This window comes from Neomonachus schauinslandi, chromosome 9 (genome assembly GCF_002201575.2).
Source record: "Neomonachus schauinslandi chromosome 9, ASM220157v2, whole genome shotgun sequence".
Classification (NCBI taxonomy): Eukaryota; Metazoa; Chordata; class Mammalia; order Carnivora; family Phocidae; genus Neomonachus; species Neomonachus schauinslandi.
Window position 1 is genome coordinate 83,610,891 of NC_058411.1, and position 23,222 is coordinate 83,634,112.

General features: G+C 36.9%; 1 protein-coding gene across 1 annotated transcript in view; it reads right to left on the bottom strand.

Annotated features, from left to right (window-relative positions):
- TTBK2 (tau tubulin kinase 2) overlaps positions 1-23,222 on the bottom strand; it is a 110,469-nt gene that overhangs the window by 65,068 nt on the left and 22,179 nt on the right. Inside the window, exon 3 of the mRNA XM_021695336.2 lies at positions 1,964-2,037. Coding sequence (XP_021551011.1) covers positions 1,964-2,037 — 74 coding nt within the window. The remainder of the gene's footprint in view (positions 1-1,963; positions 2,038-23,222) is intronic.

Here is a 23,222-nt window from a genome sequence, read left to right on the forward strand (position 1 = left end):
CACAGCCAATCTTGTTTCACCTGTTGCCAAAGATGGAGCAATTTGACCATTAAAAAGAAAAACAACTGCAATAATTGAGAACCATAAAATATGTGAAATGCATGAACTCATTTTTTTTTTAAAAAGAGAGAGCTCATTTGTCCTCTTTGGAAAATATTAGGGAACCAACTCATTATTCTGAAAACTAGTAAAAAGAAGAAAAGAAACAAGTATTAGTCCTGCCCTTCCTGTATAAAATTTATCTCAGGTAACCTAAGTAGTTGGAGTGCTTTTTTGAAAAAGAATTCCAGCTAATAAATTAAGGAAAACTGATAGAATTAGAATAGTACATCCGCAGCCCCACTGAAGTAATGGATCTAGGCAATGATTACTAATGGGTTGATAAAACTTAGGAGAAAAACCACTGGGAACTTTAAAAAGGATGCATCAGGCCGTCTCCCTGAATCTCAAGGATCAATCCTAACAATATTAAAAAGAGACAACCCAGACATTGCTTACTGATGTGATGCAAGAGGAAGCATACCCTCCCCTCTGAAGTACTCTGGCTAATTAAAACAAAAGAGCTAATCACCAGTTTACAGAAAATACAGTGGATAGAAGAACATGTTAAACAAGGAGGGAGATAATCAGCAAACTCCAGAATATGAAAACTTCATGATAAATGACTTCATTTTTATCAATGACAGTATGAACAATAACAACAAAAAACTGTAAAAAAAAAAAAAAAAAAGAGGGAACCTATAGAGTAAAAGAAGTTTAAGAATTATATCCACCAAATGCAATGTGTGGAACCCTGTGTGAAACCAGATTTAAGGAATCCAAATATAAAAAAAATAAAACACATACAATAAGGAAATCTGAAGATCATCTTGATATTTAATGCTATTATGAAGGAATTACTGTGTACTGTGATTAAGAAGAGAAAAAAGGAATCTCTGACTCATAGGAATACATATTCATGTATTTCCAGATAAAATATGCCTTCAGTTTGCTTTGAAATAATCTGGGGAGGAAGAGGAGAGGAAGAATACATCAGGAACAAGATGGGCCACATACTGAAAACTACTGAAGCTGGGTGATGAGTACATGGGTGTTCATTATACTATTCTATTTTTGTGTATGTTTAATTTTTTTCATAATAAGAAAAAGTTTTAAAAATATGGCAGCTCTGATGTCAGGCAAACTAGATCTACATCTGTACGGTTACAAGATTCAAAATATTTTTTTGCCCCTCCCTAGGTGATAATGCTTTTCACAAAATATCACTCTTAGGCTATACTAAAGCTGCTCATGTAAAGCCTCAATGGTTAAAGGAAATTTCATGAGACTTGTCCCAGGTCTTGCTGGTAGAAATGAGAAAAGAAATAAGTACAACTTCTTGAACCCGTAAGATTTTAAGACCCAGATTTTAAGAGCCACTGAGGCGTCCCAGTCCTTAAAAATTTTAAGGCAGATATTATACAACTGAATCACCAAGAGGAAGGCATTTCTCCTATATTATCAAGTAATTCTTAAATTTTCAAGTAGTCAAAGTTGGTTCTTGCGCACAAAGATTAAAAACTAGATCCCCAACTATCCACCCACCCACCCTCCCCAAAACCAATTTCAATAAATTTACATTATTTCCGTCAAAAAAAACCCCAAAAAAACCCTAGAGTCCTTAAGGGAACAAAGAGAGGAATGGACAGGGACAGGGCAAGATTCATATCCAGCAATCCACATGGGGATTTAAACTTTGCAATGATGACACTCAATGAAGATATGGATCAACTAAAACAGCTGACAAGAACAACACTTCCATCTCTGGAAAAATCTACATCAAATCTGTTTAAATAAAATTCCATCTGCATAATATAAAACATTCTGAGATGATACCAAGAATTCTGTTTGTATTCATATCCACTGCAATTAGGTACTTCGATCAAAACTGAAATATTTTAAGATACATTTCCAAGTAACCTACCTGCAACTGCATGACCACATAGTTGAATCGATCATTCCTCCCACAGCCAATAAATCTACAAACATGGTCTTTCCCTGGATAAAAGAAAGAAAGACAGAAAACAGTGGAAAAGGTTACATTATGGTTTCTCTTCTAAAAAATTAACAATTTGTTTTTCTGTACAGTATTTTATAATTGAATACAAAGGACCTGTCTTAAGAACCTTAAAAATAGGAAATCTGTATTATTCAAATTTTCTACCCACCTCCTCCTGGACCCTACACTGCTCCGTGTGTAGTCAAATACATGTTTATTGAATTTATTCATTCAATAAATGAATGAGGGAATAAACAATGATAATTTATTTAGGGAGTAAAGAATTAAAAGGTCCTTTCAGATCAACTTTGCCCGGACATTATACATACGAAAACAGAAGAGCAATAAATAAGAACTCTCTTAGGAATATAAATCCTAGGTGATATAAATATTATATTTATAATATAAATAAATCTATATTATAAATCCTGAATTTTAGATATGGTCTGCCATTCACCGATACATGACTTCAGTCCTTTAATCACTTAATCTTTCTGGGCCTCACTGATTTGGATTAGTTCAGTGGTTTTCAATCTGAGTTTTACCTATGAAATCCAAGGAGGTGCAGGCTAGGGCGCAGAGGAGAGCAGAAGTGGAGCAGGTAGCAATCTAGGGTCTGCCCTGGTTCAACAAAAGCAAACAAAGGTCCTAGAAAAGGATCAAGACTGGTGGCTCCAGGGCAAGAAGAGGGCATTTTGGCTGGAGCACAGTGAATGAAGGGAGAAGAGCATGAGAAGATGCTGGAGAAGCAAGCGGCACGAGGTCCTGAAAGGTCTTAGACTCCGTAACAAGGAAAGTGAACCACATGGAGAGGTCAGTTTTTCTCAGCCCTGGCTACTTATCAAAATCATCTTGGGAAGCTTTGTAAATTCCTAAACTCTTTACTGATTCAGAATCAATGGGGGAAAATACAGGTTGGAGCTTTTCAAAAGTTCTCTAAATGATCCAAAAGCAGATGGGCCATGGATGGACATATGATCTATTGGATCTATTGGTGGGTAATGAGAAGCATCTAAAAGATTTTAAGATGAGGTAAAACACACTTAAAACATCATACTTTAGAACACTGCTATGGTGGCAATGAGGACAGACTATACAGAGGTCAATTCTAAAGGCAGAAAGGTCACTCTGGGAACAGTTACAATATCCCAAGAGAGAGAACACGGTTTAAATTATAAATAGTATAGGAGAGATGGAAAAAATAAGATAAATATGAGAGATACTAAAGACAGTTTTTGACTAGAAACTGGTACAATTAAATGGTAAGTTGTACCAAAATAAGAGAATGTATAGTAGGTTGTATAGGCTGTAAGGGAAATTAGAATGTTGAGTTTAAGGACAACCTGTTGAATTTAGCAGACACTTTTAATTTCAAGCCTGCTGCTGAGCAAAAAGCAGCTCAGTAGAAATACATTGGGGAACCATTAATTCATGGAAGGTAGACAGAACTACATACACAGATGGACAACTGGCAGGTTGGAAGAACATAAAGAATGAAAAGAAAATTAACCTAAGAACAGAGTTTTAGAAAATACAACATCTAGAGCATGGGCAAAAATAAAAGAACACATGAAGGAAATCAAGTAATAGCCAGAGAGGTATGAGGAAAATATGAGAAAGGGGTATTATAGAAATACAAGAAGCAGCAGCATTTTAATGCAAAAGTAGCCAATGGCAAATGCTACAGAAAGGCTGAGAAGTGCCGGTTAATATAAAAATTAGGAAGTCACTAGTGAGTGGAAAGGGCGGCAGCCAGTCTTTAACGGATTAAAGAGTAATTCAAGTATGAGGCAGTGAGGGCAATCTTTGAAGAAGTTTGTCTGTAAAGTGAGCAAGTCACACGCCAAGAGCTAGAAGGGCAAGATTTGGTGAATGAATGAGAAATATATCTCAACTTGAATTAAAAAAAAAAAACCTTTCTACTGATTGACTTAAAATATAAATACAATCCAGACTTATTTTAGTTAATAATTCTACTTCTTTTACACTATTCTCTCATTCTCTGTGCTTTTGTTGGAAAGGGTTGGAACTAGCAAGAAATAAGTGGGAGCAATAATTCCCAATGTGTACAATGCATGTGCATCACTTTACATGTATTTTACAAATGTTTGCAAAACTGTGTCTGTCACCTAGTAAATTGCAGTAAGAATGAAAGGATGAAATGATGGCCAATTAGCAACTTACTCTTTCCCTCAGCTTCAACGCAACAATTTAAAAATCATTTAGGAAGTATTTTCTTCTTGTTATCCATTCAAGATTCCACCTTCCTAGCATATAACATTTAAATTAAGGATCTCTATTACAAAGACATTTCAACCATCTAAAAACAAAAGGCCATACTATATTTAACTCTTCTTGGAATGCTCTTTCAAAAATATCTTTATGGTACGTTATACCAAAATACTATTTATCCCTCAATAGTGAAAACATCCTACTTTTAAAAAGAAAAAAGAAATCAATTGTAGATCCTTGACTGGTAAACAAAATACAAAGTCAGTAGCAAACTGTTTAGGATTCACCAACACATCTTCACTGCTTTAGGTTAGAGCTTAATGAGTTCTTACCTCACACTTTATAGCATAGTGTGCTACTGCTCTTATATTTTAGATACCTGCAATTAATGAAAATCCTTAATAAAGTTAGTTCAATAATATGTACAAACTTTTAGAAGGATGGAGAAACTACAATTTAACTGGAACAGGAATTCTTCACCACCACTTAAAGAGTGTTAAAATAACTAGTACAAACTGAGGTATCACTCCATGAGTATAGGGACCATATCTATCTTGCTCTGGAACTAGCACGGTACTTGTCAGACAGTGAAATGCCCAATCAAGGGGCGCCTGGGTGGCTCAGTTGGTTAAGCGACTGCCTTCGGCTCAGGTCATGATCCTGGAGTCCCAGGATCGAGTCCCGCATCGGGCTCCCTGCTCGGCAGGGAGTCTACTTCTCCCTCTGACCCTCCCCCATCTCATGCTCTCTCTATCTCATTCTCTCTCTCAAATAAATAAATAAAATCTTTAAAAAAAATGCCCAATCAATATCTGTGAATAAACAAATTAATATAAATAATGATAGCTAGTAAAACATGAATAATATGCAAGCATATTGTGCCAGGCATTATATTAAGTGCTTTATATGCATTTAATCATCACAGTTTAAGTATTATTATTTTCCCCATTTTTCAGGTGTGAAGAATTAAGCAAAATAATCTCTAAAAATGAAGGGAGCAGAGTAGGTTACACTTGAAGAGAACTCTAATAATTCAAAATCATTGCTGTGGAGAAAGGGAAACAGAAAATCAGCTTGCCAAACCCAGAATATATCAGGTGAGACCTAATAAACTGTCATTTAGGTAAGAGTCCTGAGGAAAATCCAGATACCAGAACTATAGCAATCTTTATGGTAAATTAGGCAGTCTCCTCGGTCATATCTAGTTGGTAAGCAAACAAAAAAGACAGTCCCACGCTATGCACTACTAGGTCTGATCATGACTCCACGTTCACAAAAATAGTTATTCAACTTCATGCACAGTAAGATTAGAGGAGAGGTCCAGAAATATAACAGAAACTCAAAAGTCCCTAGGTAAACCATTCTATAAACTTTTAAGTTTTAAGAATTCCCAGTATAAAAGACATCCAAATAATCTTTTTTTAAAGATTTTATTTTGGGGCACCTGGGTGGCTCAGTCGGTTAAGCGTTTGCCTATGGCTCAGGTCATGATGCCAGGGTACTGGGATCGAGCCCCACATCAGACTCCTTGCTCAGCCGGGAGTCTGCTTCTCCCTCTCCATATGCCCCTCCCCACACTCACGCGCACGCTCTGTCTCTCTCAAATAAATGAATAAATTCTTTAAAAAAAAAAAAAGATTTTATTTTTAAGTAATCTCTACACCCAATGTGGGGCTCAAACTCACAACTCCGAGATCAAGATTTGTACACGCTACCAACTGAGCCAGCCAAGTGCCCCAAGACATCTAAATAATCTTAATGTCACTCTAGAGCAGGAGTGATGTCAAACCCAAGCCAATCCTCATTTTATTCCTACTTAATTAACTCCCATAGAGTCTCATTATTGTACATAAAGGCACGAGAATATAATAGATATATAAATTTAATTTCAGCATCTTTAGGCTATATTGTCTTTGTTTGCTTGTCTGACCCCTAGACTGTAGGTACTTCTAGGGTAGGGACTCTAGTACCCAGCTCTGCACAGGATACTCACTAACTAAACAATGAATAAGTTTTTTATAATACCTTTATTGGAACATTACTAATATACCCCACCAAATCCACCCATTTAAAGTGTAATTCAATTGTTTTTAGTATATTCAAAGTTGAACCACCACCACCACAATAAACATTAGAACATTTTCATCAGCCCTACCCCATCCCACCAAAAAACCCATACTCATTAGTTGTCACTTCCATTTCCCCCTGCAACTCTCCCAGCCCTATGAGAGTCAGCCCCACTAATCTACTTTCTATCTCTACAGATTTGCCTATTCTGGACATCTCACATAAATGGAATACTACAGTAAGTAGTTTTTGTGACTGGCTTCTTTCACCTAGCATAATGTGTTCAAAACTCATCCATGTTGTAGCATGTATCAATATTTCATTTCTTTTGTCAATAATATTTATTATATAGCTATACCACATATTTTGTTCAGCCATTTATCAGCTGATTGTCCATTTGGGTTGTTTCCACTTTTTGTTTGCTATGAATAATGCTACTATGAACATTCACATACAAGTTTTTGTGTAGACATACTTTCATTTATCCTGGGTATATATATAACTGGGAGTAGAATTGCTGGGTATATGGTAACTCCATGTTTAATCTTAAGCAGTCCACAGGCACTGCTGGACTGTTTTCCAAAGAAGCTGCACATTTTATATTCCTACCAGTAACATATGAAGCTTCTAATTTCTCTACATCCTCATCAACTCTTGTTATTTTCTATATCTTTTTTTATTGCAGTCATCCTTGTGAGAGTGAACTGGTATCTCAATGTAGGTTTGATTTACATTTCCATAATCACTAATAATGTTGAGCATCTTTTCATGTGCTTACTGGCAATCTGTATTATCTTCTATGGAGAAATGTCTATTCAGATCCTTTGCTGATTTTTAAATTGGGTTGTTTGTCTCTTTATTACTGAGTTATGGGTTCTTTATATATTCTAGATAAAGTCCCTACCAGATGCATGATTTGTAACTATTTTCTCCTATTCCATGGGTTGTCTATTCACTTTCTTGATGGTGGTCTTTGAAGCACAAAAGTTTTTAAATCTGATGAAGTCCAATTAATCTATTTTTTATTTTGCTGCTTTGCAGTTTTAGCATCATATCTAAGAAATCACTGCCTAATCCAAGGTCATGAAGATTTACGCATATGTATTCTCCTAAGAGTTTTAAATGTTTAGGTCTTTGATCCACTTTGAATACATTTTTTTAAAGATTTTTTTTATTTGTAAGTAAATTCTACACCTAACGTGGGGCCCGGACTTATGACCCTGAGATCAAGAGTCACACGCTCCACCAACTGAGCCAGCCAGGTGCCCCCACTTTCAATAAATTTTCATGTATGGTAAGAGGTTAGGGTCCAACTTCACTCTTTTGCACGTGTGTAACTGTGTTGGAAGACAGACTCCCCTTGTGTTTCTCCTTTACTGTGACACTACTACCACACTCACAACACTTTTGACACCAGATGTGTGGGCTTTCCACACATCAAGCTATTCTCGACACCGGCTGGCTGTCCTATAATTCAATTCAATTCTAATACTGTCTACCTGGAATCTGCATCAGATCCCCATAAGGGCTTAGTCCCACAAGATTGCCCCTACTTCAAATGCCAATCACAAGTCCCAGGCTGTTACCTGTATAAATGACCCCCTCCTTAGGTTTGACAATTTGCTAGAATAGCTTATAGAATTCAGGGAGATGCTGACATTTACCAGGTTATTACAAAGGATATAATAAAGAATACAGATGAATAGCCGGATTTAGAGACACAATGGGGAAAGCTATGTGGGAAGTGGTGCAGAACTTCCATGCTCTTTCTGAATGTGCTACTCTTACAGCACCTCCATGTGTTCACCAACTCAGAAGATCTCTGAACCCCACACTTCTGGAATTTTTACTACTTCCCAGAAGATAGGGGGTGGGGCTGAAAATTCCAAACTTCTAATCATGACCTGGTCTTTCTGGTGACCTGCTATGATCCTGAAGCTATTAAGGGGCCCACCAAGAGTTTGTTCATTGGAACATGAGACACTGCTATCACCCAGGAAATTCTAAGGAACATAGGAGCTCTGTGTCAGGAACCACTGTCCTGGCCAAATCTGGTCTAAGACCAAATATCAGAACAAAAGATGCTCCTAGTGCTCTTATCACGTGGGAGATTACACGGATTTTAAGAGGTCTGTGCCAGGAACTAGGGGCAGAGACCAATATATGTGTTGTTTATTCTCTTACAATATCCAATGGAGTTGTGCTGGCACCATTTGTTGAAGACTCCTTTCCCCATTGAATTGTCTTGGCACCCTTGTCAAAAATCAATTGACCGTAATGTGACAATTTCCGGACTTTGAATTCTATTCCATTGATCTATATTTCTATCCTTATGCCAGTACCATAATGTCTTGATTACTGTAATTCTGCAGCAAGTTTTGAAATCAGAAAGTGTAAATATTCCAGCTTCATTGTTTTTGCTTTTTTTTTCAAGACTGTTTTAGCTATCTGGGGTCCCTTGCAATTATTAATTTTAGAATCAGCTTACCCATTTCCAAAGAAGGCAGCTGCAATTCTGACAGGGACTGTGTTCAATCTATAGATCAATTTCAAGAGTACTACTATCTTAACAATATTAAGTCTTCTAATCTACAAACACAAGATATCTTTCCATATATTTAAGTCTTATTTTTTCAACAATGTTTTGTAATTTTCAGAAAATAAGTTTTACACTTCTTTTATTAAATTTATTCCTATTTTATTCTTTTTGATGCTACTGTAAATGGAATTGTTCTCTTAATTTCATTTTCAGATTGCTTATGGTTAATGTCTAGTAAGATAAGTCATCTCTTTATATTGATCTTGTTTCCTGCAATCTTGCTGAACTTGTTTAGTAGCTCTAAAAAGTTTTTAGTGGATTCCTTAGGGTTTTCTAAAAATAAGAGGTCATCTGCAAATAGAGGCTAGTTTTCCTTCTTTCCAGTCTGGGTGCATTTTATTTCATCTTCCTGACTTGAATAGAAGTAGCAATTGCAGAAATCCTTGTCTTGTTCATTATCTTCAGGGGAAAGAGTTGTTTTTTACTGTATTAGCTGTGGCTTTTTTGGTTTTTGTTTTTGGATTTTTTTATACATGGCCCTTTACACATGGCCCTTATCAGGATAAGGAAGTTCCTTTCTATTCCTAGTTTGTTGAGTATTTTTTATCATGAAAGGGGTATTGGATTTTGTTAAATAGGTCTTCTGACATAATCATGTGGTTTTTGTCTTTCTATTGATACAGTGTATTATACTGATTTTCATATTTTAAACCAACTTGGAATTCCAGGGTTAATGTCACATATAGCACGCTGAATAATCCTTTTTATATGTCGCTGGATTCTGTTTGCTAGTATTTTGCTGAGGAATTTTGCATCTATATTCATAAGAGATACTAGTTTACACTTTTCTTCTAATGTCTTTGCTTGGTTTTGGTGTCAAAGTACTGGCCTTATAGAATGCATTGGGAAATGTTCCCTCCTTTCCTATTTTTTTCAAAGTCTAAAAAATTGGCATTAATCTTTCTTTAAATGCTTGTTAGAATTTACCAGTGGAACCATCCGGGCTTGGGCTTTCCATTATGGGTAGGTGTTTTTTTATTACATCTAATTCCATTTCTTTTCTTGTAATAGATCTACTCAGGTTCCTACTTATTCATGAATTGGTTTTAATAGTTTACATCTTTCCAGGAATTTGCCCATTTCATGTAAGCTATTTAATTTGTTGTCATGTACGTAGTTTTCCCTTATTATAACCCTTTTCATTTCTGTAAGGTCAACAGAAATGCCCTCTCTTTCATTCCTGAGTTTAGTAATTTGATTCTTCTTTATTTTTTCTTGGTCTGTCTAGCTAAAGGTATGTTAATTTTGTTAATTTTTTTTTTCAAAGAACCAATTTTTTTTTTTAGTTTCCCCCCTTGTTTTTCTATCCTCTATTTCATTCATTTCCACTGTAATCTTTATTATTTCCTTCCTTCTGCTGCTTTAGTTTGTTTTGTTTTGTTTTTTAAATAAGCTCTACGGCCAACATGGGGCTTGAACTCACAAAGTTGAGATCAAGAGTCATATGTTCTATCAACTGAACCAAGACAGGCTTGCTCTGCCAACTTTAGGTTTAATTTGCTCTTCCTTCTCTAGGGTCATAAGGTGAAAGGTTAGGTAATTTATTGGAGATCTTTCTGGCTTCTTAATACAGGTGTTCACTGTTATAAGTTTCTATTTAAGCACTGCTTAAACAGAACCCCAAATGTTTGGTACCTTGTGATGATTTGTAATTAAGGAATCTACAGAAAATCACTTTGGAATCTTAGAAGATAGGGTCATTAATGCTATATACCATGTGGAACAGCCTATTATCTTTCTTTGAAGGAGACACAGACTGATGGAAAGAAAAAAAAAGTACTAGCTTAGAGTTAAATCTCAATTCTGCCACTTAACAATTATGGAACCTTAAGCAAGTCTCAGTTTCCTCAGCAGAACTACTGAGAAAATTAAATGACACAGTGTATTTATAAAGGATCTTTTTTTTTTCCCCCTGAGATCAAGAGTCAGACGCTTGGGGCACCTGGGTGGCTCAGTTGGTTAAGCGACTGCCTTCGGCTCAGGTCATGATCCTGGAGTCCCGGGATCGAGTCCCGCATCGGGCTCCCTGCTCGGCGGGGAGTCTGCTTCTCCCTCTGACCCTCCTCCCTCTCATGCTCTCTGTCTCTCATTGTCTCTCTCGCAAATAAATAAATAAAATCTTAAAAAAAAAAAAAGAGTCAGATGCTTAACTGATTGAGCCACGCAGGTGCCCCATAAAGCATCTTCTTGATTAACTATCCAGTGTTCATTCCCCCTTACTAATAGCACCCAAATTACCCTTGGGCAATGATTTTCCTTTATCATGTATCTACTGTCTCAATGGGCTTGATCCACTGCCAGGCCCAAAATCGGGCCTTAATTGCTCTAAGTCAACCAGAGTAATAGAGAAATTTATTTTTTGTTATAGAGATCGATTTGTTGATGGGAAGAAAACTAAATATTCCAGACATAAGGCACTCTATGCATGATATTAGTCTGACGAGTATAACTGTTTCAGGGATGTTCTAATCAGAGCAAAACTCAAGTTTCATATGACAATTATGAGAAAAGATGTTATTTTTAAAGAGAAAGAATGTAGCTCCCTTCCAGTGCTACCAGCAACTATCTCTCAACCATGAAGGAAACCAGCATAAGAATTAAGTCCACAATATGGAAAAGATAATCACACACAAAAAAGTCAGATGGACAGTCACATGCAAAAGAATGAAAACTAGACCCTATCTTATGCCATACACAAAAATAAACTCAAGATAAATTAAAGACTTGAATGTAGAACCTGAAACCATAAAACTCATAGAAGAAAACATATGAAGAAAAACATATGAAGAAAACAATTAATAAGCTCCTTGACACTGGTCTTGGCAATAATTTTTTGAATTTCACATCAAAAGCAAAGACGACAAAAGCAAAAATAAACAAGTGGGACTACATCACATTATAAAACTTCTGCACAACATAGGAAGCCATCAGCAAAATGAAAAGGCAACCTACTGAATGGGAGAAAATATTTACAAATCATATATGTGATAAGGGGTTAATATCCAAAATACATAATGAACTCATACAACTCAACAGCAAAAAACTAGTCTGATTTAAAAATGGGTAGAGGGCCTGAAGAGACATTTTTCCAAAGAAGATAGTAAAATGGTCAACAGGTACATGAAAAAGTGTTCAATATCATTAATCAGCAGAGAAAAGCAAATCAAAGCCACAGTGAAATATTACCTCACATCCACTAGAATGGCTATTATCAAAAAGACAAGAAATAACAAGTGTTGGTAAGGATGTGGAGAAAAGGGAATCCTTGTGCTCTGTTGCTAGGAATGTAAACTGGTGTGGCCACTGTGGAAAACAGTATGGAGGTTCCTCAAAATAAAAATAGTTTCTTAAGAAACAAAATAAATGAACAAAAGGAAAAAGATACACCCCCAAAAAAACAGGTTCTTAACTGTAGAGAACAAACAAATGGTTACCAGAAGAGAGGTGTGTAAGAGATGGTTGAAAGTGAAGGGGATTAGTTTTGCGATTGTCTTGATAAGCACTAAGCAATGTATGGAACTGATGGATCACTATATTGTACACCTGAAACTAATATAGCACTGCATGTTAACTGCATTGGAATTAAAATTTTAAAAATTAAAAACAGAACTACCATATGATCTAGCAATTCCACTTGTGGGTATATACCCAAAGAAATGAAATTACTATCTTGAAGAGACACCCCGTGCTCATGTTCAGTGCAACATTATTTATAATAGCCAAGACATGGAAATGACTTACGTGTCCATTATATATGAACAGATAAAGAAAATGTAGTATTTATATACATAACAATATTATGCAGCCATAAAAAAATAAGAAAATATTGCCATGTGTTAACAGAGATGGGCCTTGAGAGCATTATACTAAGTGAAATAAGTCAGGGAAAAATTTATATGTGGAATCTACAAAAACCAAACTCACAGAAACAGAGAACAGATCAGTGGTTCCCAGAAGTTGGGGGTGAGAGATAGGGGAAATGGGTAAAGGTGGTTAAAAGGTACAAACTTCAGTTGTAAAATAAGTAAATCTTGGAAATGTAATGTACAGCACGGTGATGATAGTTAACAAATTTTAAAAGTTCTCATCACAGGAAAAAAAATGTAACTGTGAGGTGATAAACTCAACCAACTAAAAAACCAACTAAACTTATAGTAATCATTTTGCAATATATATATGTATCAAATCTTTATCCTGTACATAATACAAAGTTGTATGTCAAATATTTATATATATATAAACTGAGAGGAAAAAAAGAGAATTCAGATCAAAATATACCTGACGTCTATTCTACACCTCTGGATCTTTCAGTTTGGTGTAGAAGAAAAGTACATGTCCTCAAGACCACTTGAGGTAAATACCAGCTTTTTCACTTCCTAGCTTATTACTTCATCTCTAAAAGCCACATGATGGGTAACAAAAGCACTTACCTCAAAGAGTTATTACACAGGCAAATCAGCTAAGGTATGTCTAATACTTAATATACTACCTGACACATAGTAAATGTACTTCCTATTATTATCATTAGTGATTATGAACACAAGTTTTAGAAAGAGACAGATCTAAGCTAAAATCCTGGCTCTTTACCTTACCACTTTTGTGACTGTGGACAGATTATTTAACCTCTCTTAGGCTGTATTTCCTCAACCATAAAATCAGGGGAAAGTTGTGGTAAGAATTAAATCAAATAATATTTTTTATTTTTATTTTTTAAAACTTTATTTATTTATTTGACAGAGAGAGACACAGCGAGAGGGAACACAAGCAGGGGGAGTGGGAGAGGGAGAAGCAGGCTTCCCGCGGAGCAGGGAGCCCAATGCGGGGCTCGATCCCAGGACTCTGGGATCATGACCCGAGCCAAAGGCAGATGCTTAATGACTGAGCCACCCAGGTGCCCCTAAAATACTATTTTTTAAAAACACATTTAAAACAAAGCCTGACACAGAAAGAATAAATGACTGCTAGCCTCTTCATTACATAATAGGTACAAATTGCTTTCTAAAGTGGTTGTACCGATTTATACTTCTGCTATCAGGACATGAGGAAATTCTCTTTTCTCTATCTTCACCAACACTTGGTATTGTCAGACTTTTTGCCAGTCTGAAGGGTATGAAACAGTGTCTTGCTATATAATTTGCATTTCTCTAGTTACTAGTAAGGTTGAGCATCTTTTCATCTATTTATTGTTTAGGTTTCCTTTTTTGTGAATTTCCAGTTCTTATCCTTTGCCCAACTCCCCTCTGTCCACTCCTGTGACTGCCTACCTTGGCCTAGGACATCACTATGTCATAGAGTATTTACTTGGAATCCTTAGCTTCTATGTTCTCCAAATACTTTAAGGCCCTCACTGGTTCCTTGCCAATACATCCTTCCTCTCCACATTACTGGTGCCATTTAACCTCTCACCTAAAGACTCAAGACCAACTCCCTCTCTCCCTTAGGCTCAACAGGAAACATTTATGGAGCTCTCGGAACCACAGTACTCTAGATGTCATTCATCCTTGCTGCTAGTCTTGTCCTTACCTAACTCCTTGGTTCTGACACCTGAGCTTCTGCCTAATTTCCCTTTTGTTCCCTTGTCAATGCTCCTATGGATCTTTTTATACATTCCTTTTTTTTTTTTTTTTTAGATTTTATTTATTTATTTGAAAGAGAGCAAGAGAGCGCATACATGCAGGGGGAGCAGCAGGCAGAGGGAAAGGGAGAAGGTGGCTGCCCACTGAGCACAGAGCCCAATGCAGGGCTCAATCACAGGACCCTGGGATCATGACCTAAGCCAAAGGCAGACCGCTTAACCGACTGAGCACCCAGGCACCCTTACAGTCTTCTTTCTTATATATTTTATACATTTTTCTTATAACTTATCATTCTATAATGTCATTATTCATTCTCAGTGTCAGTCTGACTTGATTATGAACCCCTGAGGACAAAGACCATGCCCTGTTTATATCCCTAGCTCCTCACATAGTGGTTCACATTAACCAGGCATCTAAGAAGGAAAGAAGGGAGAATGAAAACAAACATTCATAAACTATCTAGTATCCTGTACTTTCTAGGGCTAAGGTCATTTGCCCCTTCTTCTCCACTCTACTGCCCCGTTCCCTACCCCCCTCCCAGGGCCAAATGTCCACCTTAGAATGATAAGCATGAGCTTGCCTTGTCCTGTGCTCACTTACCTTTAATAAACATCCTACTGGACTCCCCTGATGATGACTCCTTTAATGAATTACCACCTATTATCTATTGACAAGCTCAACTTGCAGTGTCTCTTCTGGACCCTATCCATTATGTCACATCTGACTGTACTTCAGGCCAAACATGTCCCATAATGTCCCTGGCCACACACTATTCATAAGATAATCTCCCCCAAAATACTGTTTTTTATCATGTCATTTGCCTACTTAAGAAACCATTAACAATAATGCCTACAGAAATACCACTAAAATGGTGAACCTGGACTTCTCCACTAAACTACTAGAACTGATGAATGAATTCAGTAAACTCTCAGAATAAAACCAGTATAAAGAAATCCATAGCATTTCTATATACTAATAACGAAGTAGCAAAAAGAAAAATTAAGAAAACAATCCCATTTACAATTGTGCCAAAAATAATAAAACACCTAGGAATAAACTTAGCCAAGGAGATGAAAGACCAGTACTTTGAAAACTATAAAACATGGATAAAAGATATTGAAGATGACATAAACAAATGAAATGATATTCCATGCTCATGGATTGGGACAACAAATATTGTTAAAATGTCCAAATTACCCAAAGCAAACTACAAATTTAATGCAATCCCTATTAAAATATCAACAGCATTTTCCACAGAAGTAGAACAAATAATCCTAAAATTTTTATGGAACCACAAAAGACACTGAATAGCCAAAGCAATACTGAGAAAGTAGAACAAAACTGGAGGTATCACAAACCCAAATTTCAAGCTATACTACAAAGCTGTAGTAATCAAAACAGTATGTTACTCACATAAAAACAGACACATAGATCAAGAGAAGAGAATAGAGAGCCCAGAAGTAAACCCATGATTATACGGTCAATTAAATTGTGACAAAGGAGGTAAGAATATATAATGGGAAAAGGACAGTCTCTTCAACAAATGGTGCTGGGAAAACTGGACAGCTAAATGCACAAGAATGAAACTGGACCACATTCTTACACCATACACAAAAATGAACTCAAAATGGATTAGAGACCTGAAACCTTAAAAATCCTAGAACAGATCACAGGCAATAACTTCTCTGACACTGGCCATAGTAACATTTTTCTAGGTATGTCTCCTAAGGCAAGGAAACAAAAGCAAAAATAAACTATTGGGACTACATCAAAGTTAAAAGCTCTGCACAGCAAAGGAAACCATCAACAAAACTAAACCAACCTACTGAATGGGAGAAGATATTTGCAAATGATATATCCAATAAGGGGTTAGTATCCAAAATATATAAAGAAGTTTTTAAAAGATTTATTTAAGAGAGACAGAATGAGCTAGAGAGAGAGAAAAAGAGAGTGCGTGTGTGGGGGGCAGGGGGCAGAGGGAGAAGGAGAAGCAGACTCCCTGCTGAGCAAGGAGGCCCACTTGGGACTCGACCCCAGGACCCTGGGAACAAGACCTGAGCCGAAAGCAGATGCTTGAACAACTAAGCTACAGAGAGCCCCCTAAATATATAAAGAATTTATACAACACCAAAAACAAAAAACCCAAATAATTCAATTCAAAAAGGGTCAGAAACATAAACAGACATTTCTCCAAAGAAGACATACAGATGGCCCACAGACACATGAAAATATGCTCAATGTCACTAACCATCACGGAAATGCAAATCAAAACCATTATGAGATATCACCTCACACTTGTTAGAATGGCTAAAATCAACAACACATGAAACAAGCATTGGCGAAGATGTGGAGAAAAAGGAACCCTCTTGCACTATTCGTGGGAATGCAAACTTATGGAAAATGGTATGAAGGTTCCTCAAAAAATTAAAAATAGAACTATCCTACAATCCAGTAATTTCACCACTGGGTATTTACCCAAAGAAGACAAAAACACTAATTCGAAAAGATGCATGCACCCCAAAGTTTTTTGCTTTATTTACCATAGCCAAATAATGGCAGCAACCCAAGTGTCCATCAATAGATGAATAGAGCCCTACAAGAAATACTGAAAGGGGTCCTTTAAGCAAAGAGAGAGCCTAAAAGCAACATAGACCAGAAAGGAACACAGACAATATACAGTAACAGTCACCTTACAGGCAATACAATGGCCTAAATTCATATCTTTCAATAGTTATCCTGAATGTAAATGGGCTAAATGCCCCAATCAAAAGACACAGGCTATCAGATTGGATAAAAAAAACAAGACCCATCAACATGCTGTCTGCATGTGACTCATTTTAGACCCAAAGACACCTCCAGATTTAAAGTGAGGGGTGGAGGGGCACCTGGGTGGCTCAGTTGGTTAGGCGACTGCCTTCGGCTCAGGTCATGATCCTGGAGTCCCAGGATCGAGTCCCGCATCGGGATCCCTGTTCAGCGGGGAGCCTGCTTCTCCCTCTGACCCTCCCCCCCTCATGTACTCTCTCTCTCATTCTCACTCTCTCAAATAAATAAATAAATAAGTCTTTAAAAAAAAAAATAAAGTGAGGGGTGGAAAACCATTTACCATGCTAATGGACATCAAAAGAAAGCTGGGGTGACAATCCTTATATCAGACAACTTAGATTTTAAACCAAAGACCATAATAAGAGATGAGGAAGGACTATATCATAGTTAAAGGGTCTATCCAACAAGAAGATCTAACAATTGTAAATATCTATGCCCCAAACATGGGAGCAACCAATTATATAAGCCAGTTAATAACAAAATCAAAGAAACACATCAACAACAATACAACAATAGTAGGGGACTTTAACACGCCCCTCACTCAAATGGACAGATCATCTAAGCACAAGATCAACAAGGAAATAAAGGCTTTAAATGACACACTGGGGGCACCTGGGTGGCTCAATCATTGGGCGTCAGCCTTCGGCTCAGGTCATGATCCCAGGGTCCTGGGATCGAGCCCCACATTGGGCTCCCTGCTCAGCGGGAGGCCTGCTTCTCCCTCTGAGGCCTGCTTCTCCCTCTCCCATTCCCCCTGCTTGTGTTCCCTCTCTCGCTGTGTCTCTGTCAAATAAATAAAATCTTTTTAAAAAAATAAATAAATAAACGACACACTGGACCAGATGGACTTCAAAGATATATTCAGAACATTCCATCCCAAAGCAACAGAATACACATTCTTCTCTAGTGCACATGGAACATTCTCCAGAAGAGATCACATCCTGGGTCACAAATCAGGTCTCAACCAGGACCAAAAGACTGGGATCATTCCCTGCATATTTTCGGACCACAGTGCTTTGAAACTAGAACTCAATCACAAGAGGAAAATTGGAAAGAACTCAAATTCATGGTGGCTAAAAAGCATCCTACTAAAGAATGAATGGGTCAACCAGGAAATTAAAGAAGAATTAAAAAAAATTAATGGAAACAAATGAAAATGAAAACACAGCTGTTCAAAATCTTTGGGATGCAGCAAAGGTGGTCCTAACAGGAAAGTATATAGCAATACAAGCCTTTCTCAAGAAACAAGAAAGGTCTCAAATACACAACCTAACCCTATACCTAAAGGAGCTGGAGAAAGAACAATAAATAAAGCCTAAACCCAGCAGGAGAAGAGAAATAATAAAGATCAGAGCAGAAATCAATGAAACACAAACCAAAAGAACAGCAGAACAGATCAACGAAACTAGGAGCTGGCTCTTTGAAAGAATTAATAAGATTGATAAACCCCTGGCCAGACTTATCAAAAAGAAAAGAGAAATGACCCAGATAAATAAAATCATGAATGAAAGAGGAGAGATCACAACCAACACCAAAGAAATACAAACAACTATAAGAACATATTATGAGCAACTATATGCCAGCAAATTAGATAATCTGGAAGAAATGGATGCATTCCTAGAGACGTATGAACTACCAAAACTGAACCAGGAAGAAATAGAAAACCTGAACAGACCCATAACCACTAAGGAAATTGAAGCAGTCATCAAAAATCTCCCAACAAACAAGAGCCCAAGGCCAGACGGCTTCCCAGGGGAATTCTACCAAACATTTCAAGAAGAATTAATACCTATGCTTCTGAAGCTGTTTCAAAGAATAGATATGGAAGGAAAACTTCCAAACTCATTTTATGAGGCCAGCGTTACCTTGATCCCAAAACCAGACAAAGACCCCATCAACATGGATGCAAAAATTCTCACCAAAATCCTAGCCAATAGGATACAACAGTCTATTAAAAGGATTATTCACCATGACCAAGTGGGATTTATTCCTCGGTTGCAAGGTTGGTTCAACATCAGCAAATTAATCAATGTGATACAATACATTAATAAAAGAAAGAACAAGAACCATATGATCCTCTCAATAGATGCAGAAAAAGCATTTGACAAAGTACAGCATCCTTTCTTGATCAAAACTCTTCAGAGTATAGGGATAGAGGGTACATACCTCAATATCAGAAAAGCCATCTATGAAAAACTCACAGTGAATATCATTCTCAATGGGGAAAAACTAAGGTCAGGAACACGGCAGGGATGTTCACTATCACCACTGCTATTCAACATAGTACTAGAAGTCCTAGCCACAGCAGTCAGACAACAAAAAGAAATAAAAGGCATCTGAATCGGCAAAGAAGAAGTCAAACTTTCACTCTTTGTAGATGATATGATGCTTTATGTGGAAAACCCAAAAGACTCTACCCCAAAACTGCTAGAACTCATACAGGAATTCAGTAAAGTGGCAGGATATAAAATCAATGCACAGAAATCAGTGGCATTTCTATACACCACCACCAAGACAGAAGAAAGAGAAATTAAGGAGTCGATCCCATTTACAATTGCACCCAAAACCATAAGATACCTAGGAATAAATCTAACCAAAGAGGCAAAGAATCTGTACTCAGAAAACTATAAAATACTCCTGAAAGAAACTGAGGAAGACACAAAGAAACGGAAAAATGTTCCATGCTCAAGGATTGGAAGAACAAATATTGTCAAAATGTCTATGCTACCTAGAGCAATCTACACATTTATGCAATCCCTATCAAAATACCATAAACTTTTTTCAAACAGATAGAACAAATAATCCTAAAATTTGTATGGAGATAAAATGCTTTTGCACAGCAAAGGAAAGAGTCAACAAAACCAAAAGACAACTGACAGGATGGGAGAAGATATTTGCAAATGACATATCAGATAAAGGGCTAGTATCTGAAATCTATAAAGAACTTACAAACTCAATACCCAAAGAACAAATAATCCAATCAAGAAATGGGCAGAAGACATGAACAGACATTTCTGCAAAGACATCCAAATGGTCAACAGACACATGAAAAAGTGCTCAACGTCACTCGGCATCAGGGAAATACAAATCAAAACCTCAATGAGATACCACCTTACACCAGTCAGAATGGCTAAAATTAAGAAGTCAGGAAATGACACATGTTGGCAAGGATGCACGAAAGGGGAACCCTCCTACACTGTTGGTGGGAATGCAAGCTGGTGCAGCCACTCTGGAAAACAGTATGGCAGTTCCTCAAAAAATTGAATATAGAGCTACCCTACGACCCAGCAATTGAACTACTGGGTATTTACCCCAAAGATACAAATGTAGTGATCCGAAGGGGCACCTGCACCCCAATGTTTGTAGCAGCAATGTCCACAATAGCCAAACTATGGAAAGAGCCTAGATGTCCATCAGAAGATGAATGGATAAAGAAGATGATAAAGAAGAAGATATATATATATATATATATATACACACACACACACACACACAATGGAATATTATTCAGCCATCAAATAAATGAAATCTAGCCATTTGCAATGACATGGATGGAACTAGAGGGTATTACGCTAAGCGAAATAAGTCAATCAGAGAAAGATATGTATCATATGATCTCACTGATATGAGGAATTCTTAATCTCAGGAAACAAACAGAGGGTTGCTGGAGTGGAGGGGGGTAGGAGGGATGGGATGGATGGGTGATGGACACTGGGGACAATGGTCAGTGCTGTGAATTGTGTAAGACTGATGAATCACAGACCTGTACCCCTGAAACAAATAATATATGTTAAAAAAAATTTTTTTTTAAAAATAGATGAATAGAAAAAGATGTGATGTGATGTGTGCGTGTGTGTGTGTGTGTGTGTGTGATGGAATACCACTCAGACATAAAAAAGAATAAAATCCTGCCGTTTGCAACAACATGGATGGATCTAGAGGGTATAATGCTAAGCAAAAGCAGTCAGAGAAAGACAAATACCATATTATATCACTCATATGTGGAATTTAAGAAACAAAACAAAGAAAAAAGAAACAAAAAACAGACTCTTAACTATGGAGAACAAACTGGTTACCCAGAGAAGAGGTGGACAGCACAATGGGTGAAACAGGTGATAAGCACTAAGTAATGTATATAAATGTTGAATCATTATATTATACACCCACCTAATATAACACTGTATGTTAATTATACTGGAATTAAAATTTTTTAGTTTACTTTCTGGAAAAATAAATGAAATAAAATGGTGAACCTGGAATTCACGATTCATTCTACATTACTTACCAAACTTCATTTCCTTCAGTTCTTCAACATATATCATACACTCTGATGAAGTCAGTTTTTTTATTCTCCTGTGAAAATGTGCTATTTTTTTTGCTCACATTACTCCCCTCAACCTCATTTCCTCAAATCAAATACAACTCTCAAATCTAAATATCCCTGTAGGAAGTAGTATCAACCAATTAAAACTCAGCAAAGCCCTGAGGGAAAAAAATAAACAAGACTATTAAAATAAGTTTCCTGGAGTTGAGTAAGAGTGATCAAGTCTGCTGCAAAGATGGAAGTAGAGAAAGAAGAAAGTCAGCAAGGTAGCACTGATCACTAAGAGTCATAGATTGTTGACCTCAAGAAAACACAGTATGCAAATATACAACAAATCAATTTTAACTCCCTGCTTATCTGTCTCTTATGTTAAATAAATCCTTTTAAAGATTAAAGGAATCCTGATGGGACACCCGGGTAGCTCACTTGGTTGAGTGTCTGCCTTCAGCTCAGGTCATGATCCCAGGGTCCTGGGATCGAGTCCTGCATCGGGCTCCTTGCTCAGCGGGGATCCTGCTTCGCCCTCTCCCTGCAGCATCCCTGCTTGTGCGTGCTCTCTCTCTCTCTCACACAAATAAATAAATAAAATCTTTAAAATAAATAAATAAATAAAGGAATCGTGAACATACAAACCAAATTTTTACCAATCACTCCAAATACCACCACTAAGGCTTTCTCTTTTATCTTCTAGCTCTTGAATAATCTAACTCAATAGGGAACGTTTGTGGTCTGTCACCAAACTGTGCAAAAAAGAAATAATCAGTGATATCTCCACTCAAAAAAGACAATAAGAAGTAGACTTAATTTAGATAGGTAGATAATATCTACAGATATTATAGGCAAGGTAGCATCTTGCTAGTTAAACACAGATTTTAATTGTGTGAAAAAAGGATTTTTATTCATCTGAGGCACAAAGTGATAAACGCTTCCTTACTGTCCAAAATCTTTTTTTTAAAGGAATAGATAAGCTGTACTCTAAAATAAATACATATGGAGCGCCTGGGTGGCTCAGTCAGTTAGGCGGCCGACTATTGGTTTCAGCTCAGGTCATGATCTCAGAGTCCTGGGATTTGAGCCCCACGTCAGGCTCTGTGCCAGTGGGGAGCCTGCTTGAGGATTCTCTCACTCCCCTTCCCTCCCCCCGAACTCATACTGTCTCCCTTATATAAATATTTTTAAAAATAAAAATAAAAACATTAAATAAATGCACATAACCTAATGGATCTTTTTGTTCTTACAATTTCAAATGATCATCTACTCCCCTGCTTTTGATCCAAGAGCTTAAGAAGATATGACAAGTGATGGTATGGTGGTCTACGTCCCAGCATTATATATTAATGCATAACAATGCCACACAAAAGGCAAATATATTATTTTATATGATTTTTATATGCCAGAAAAAAGTAAATCAATCAGAAAGAAGCACTGATTATTTTCCTTTTTAAATAAAAAAAGCCATTTAGTAATAAAGTGAAAAGCTAGCTAAAAGTATCCCAAACCCACTAATGGGGATGATCTGGAACTCAAAGAACAAATTCCAGGTCAATGGCAAACTAGCAA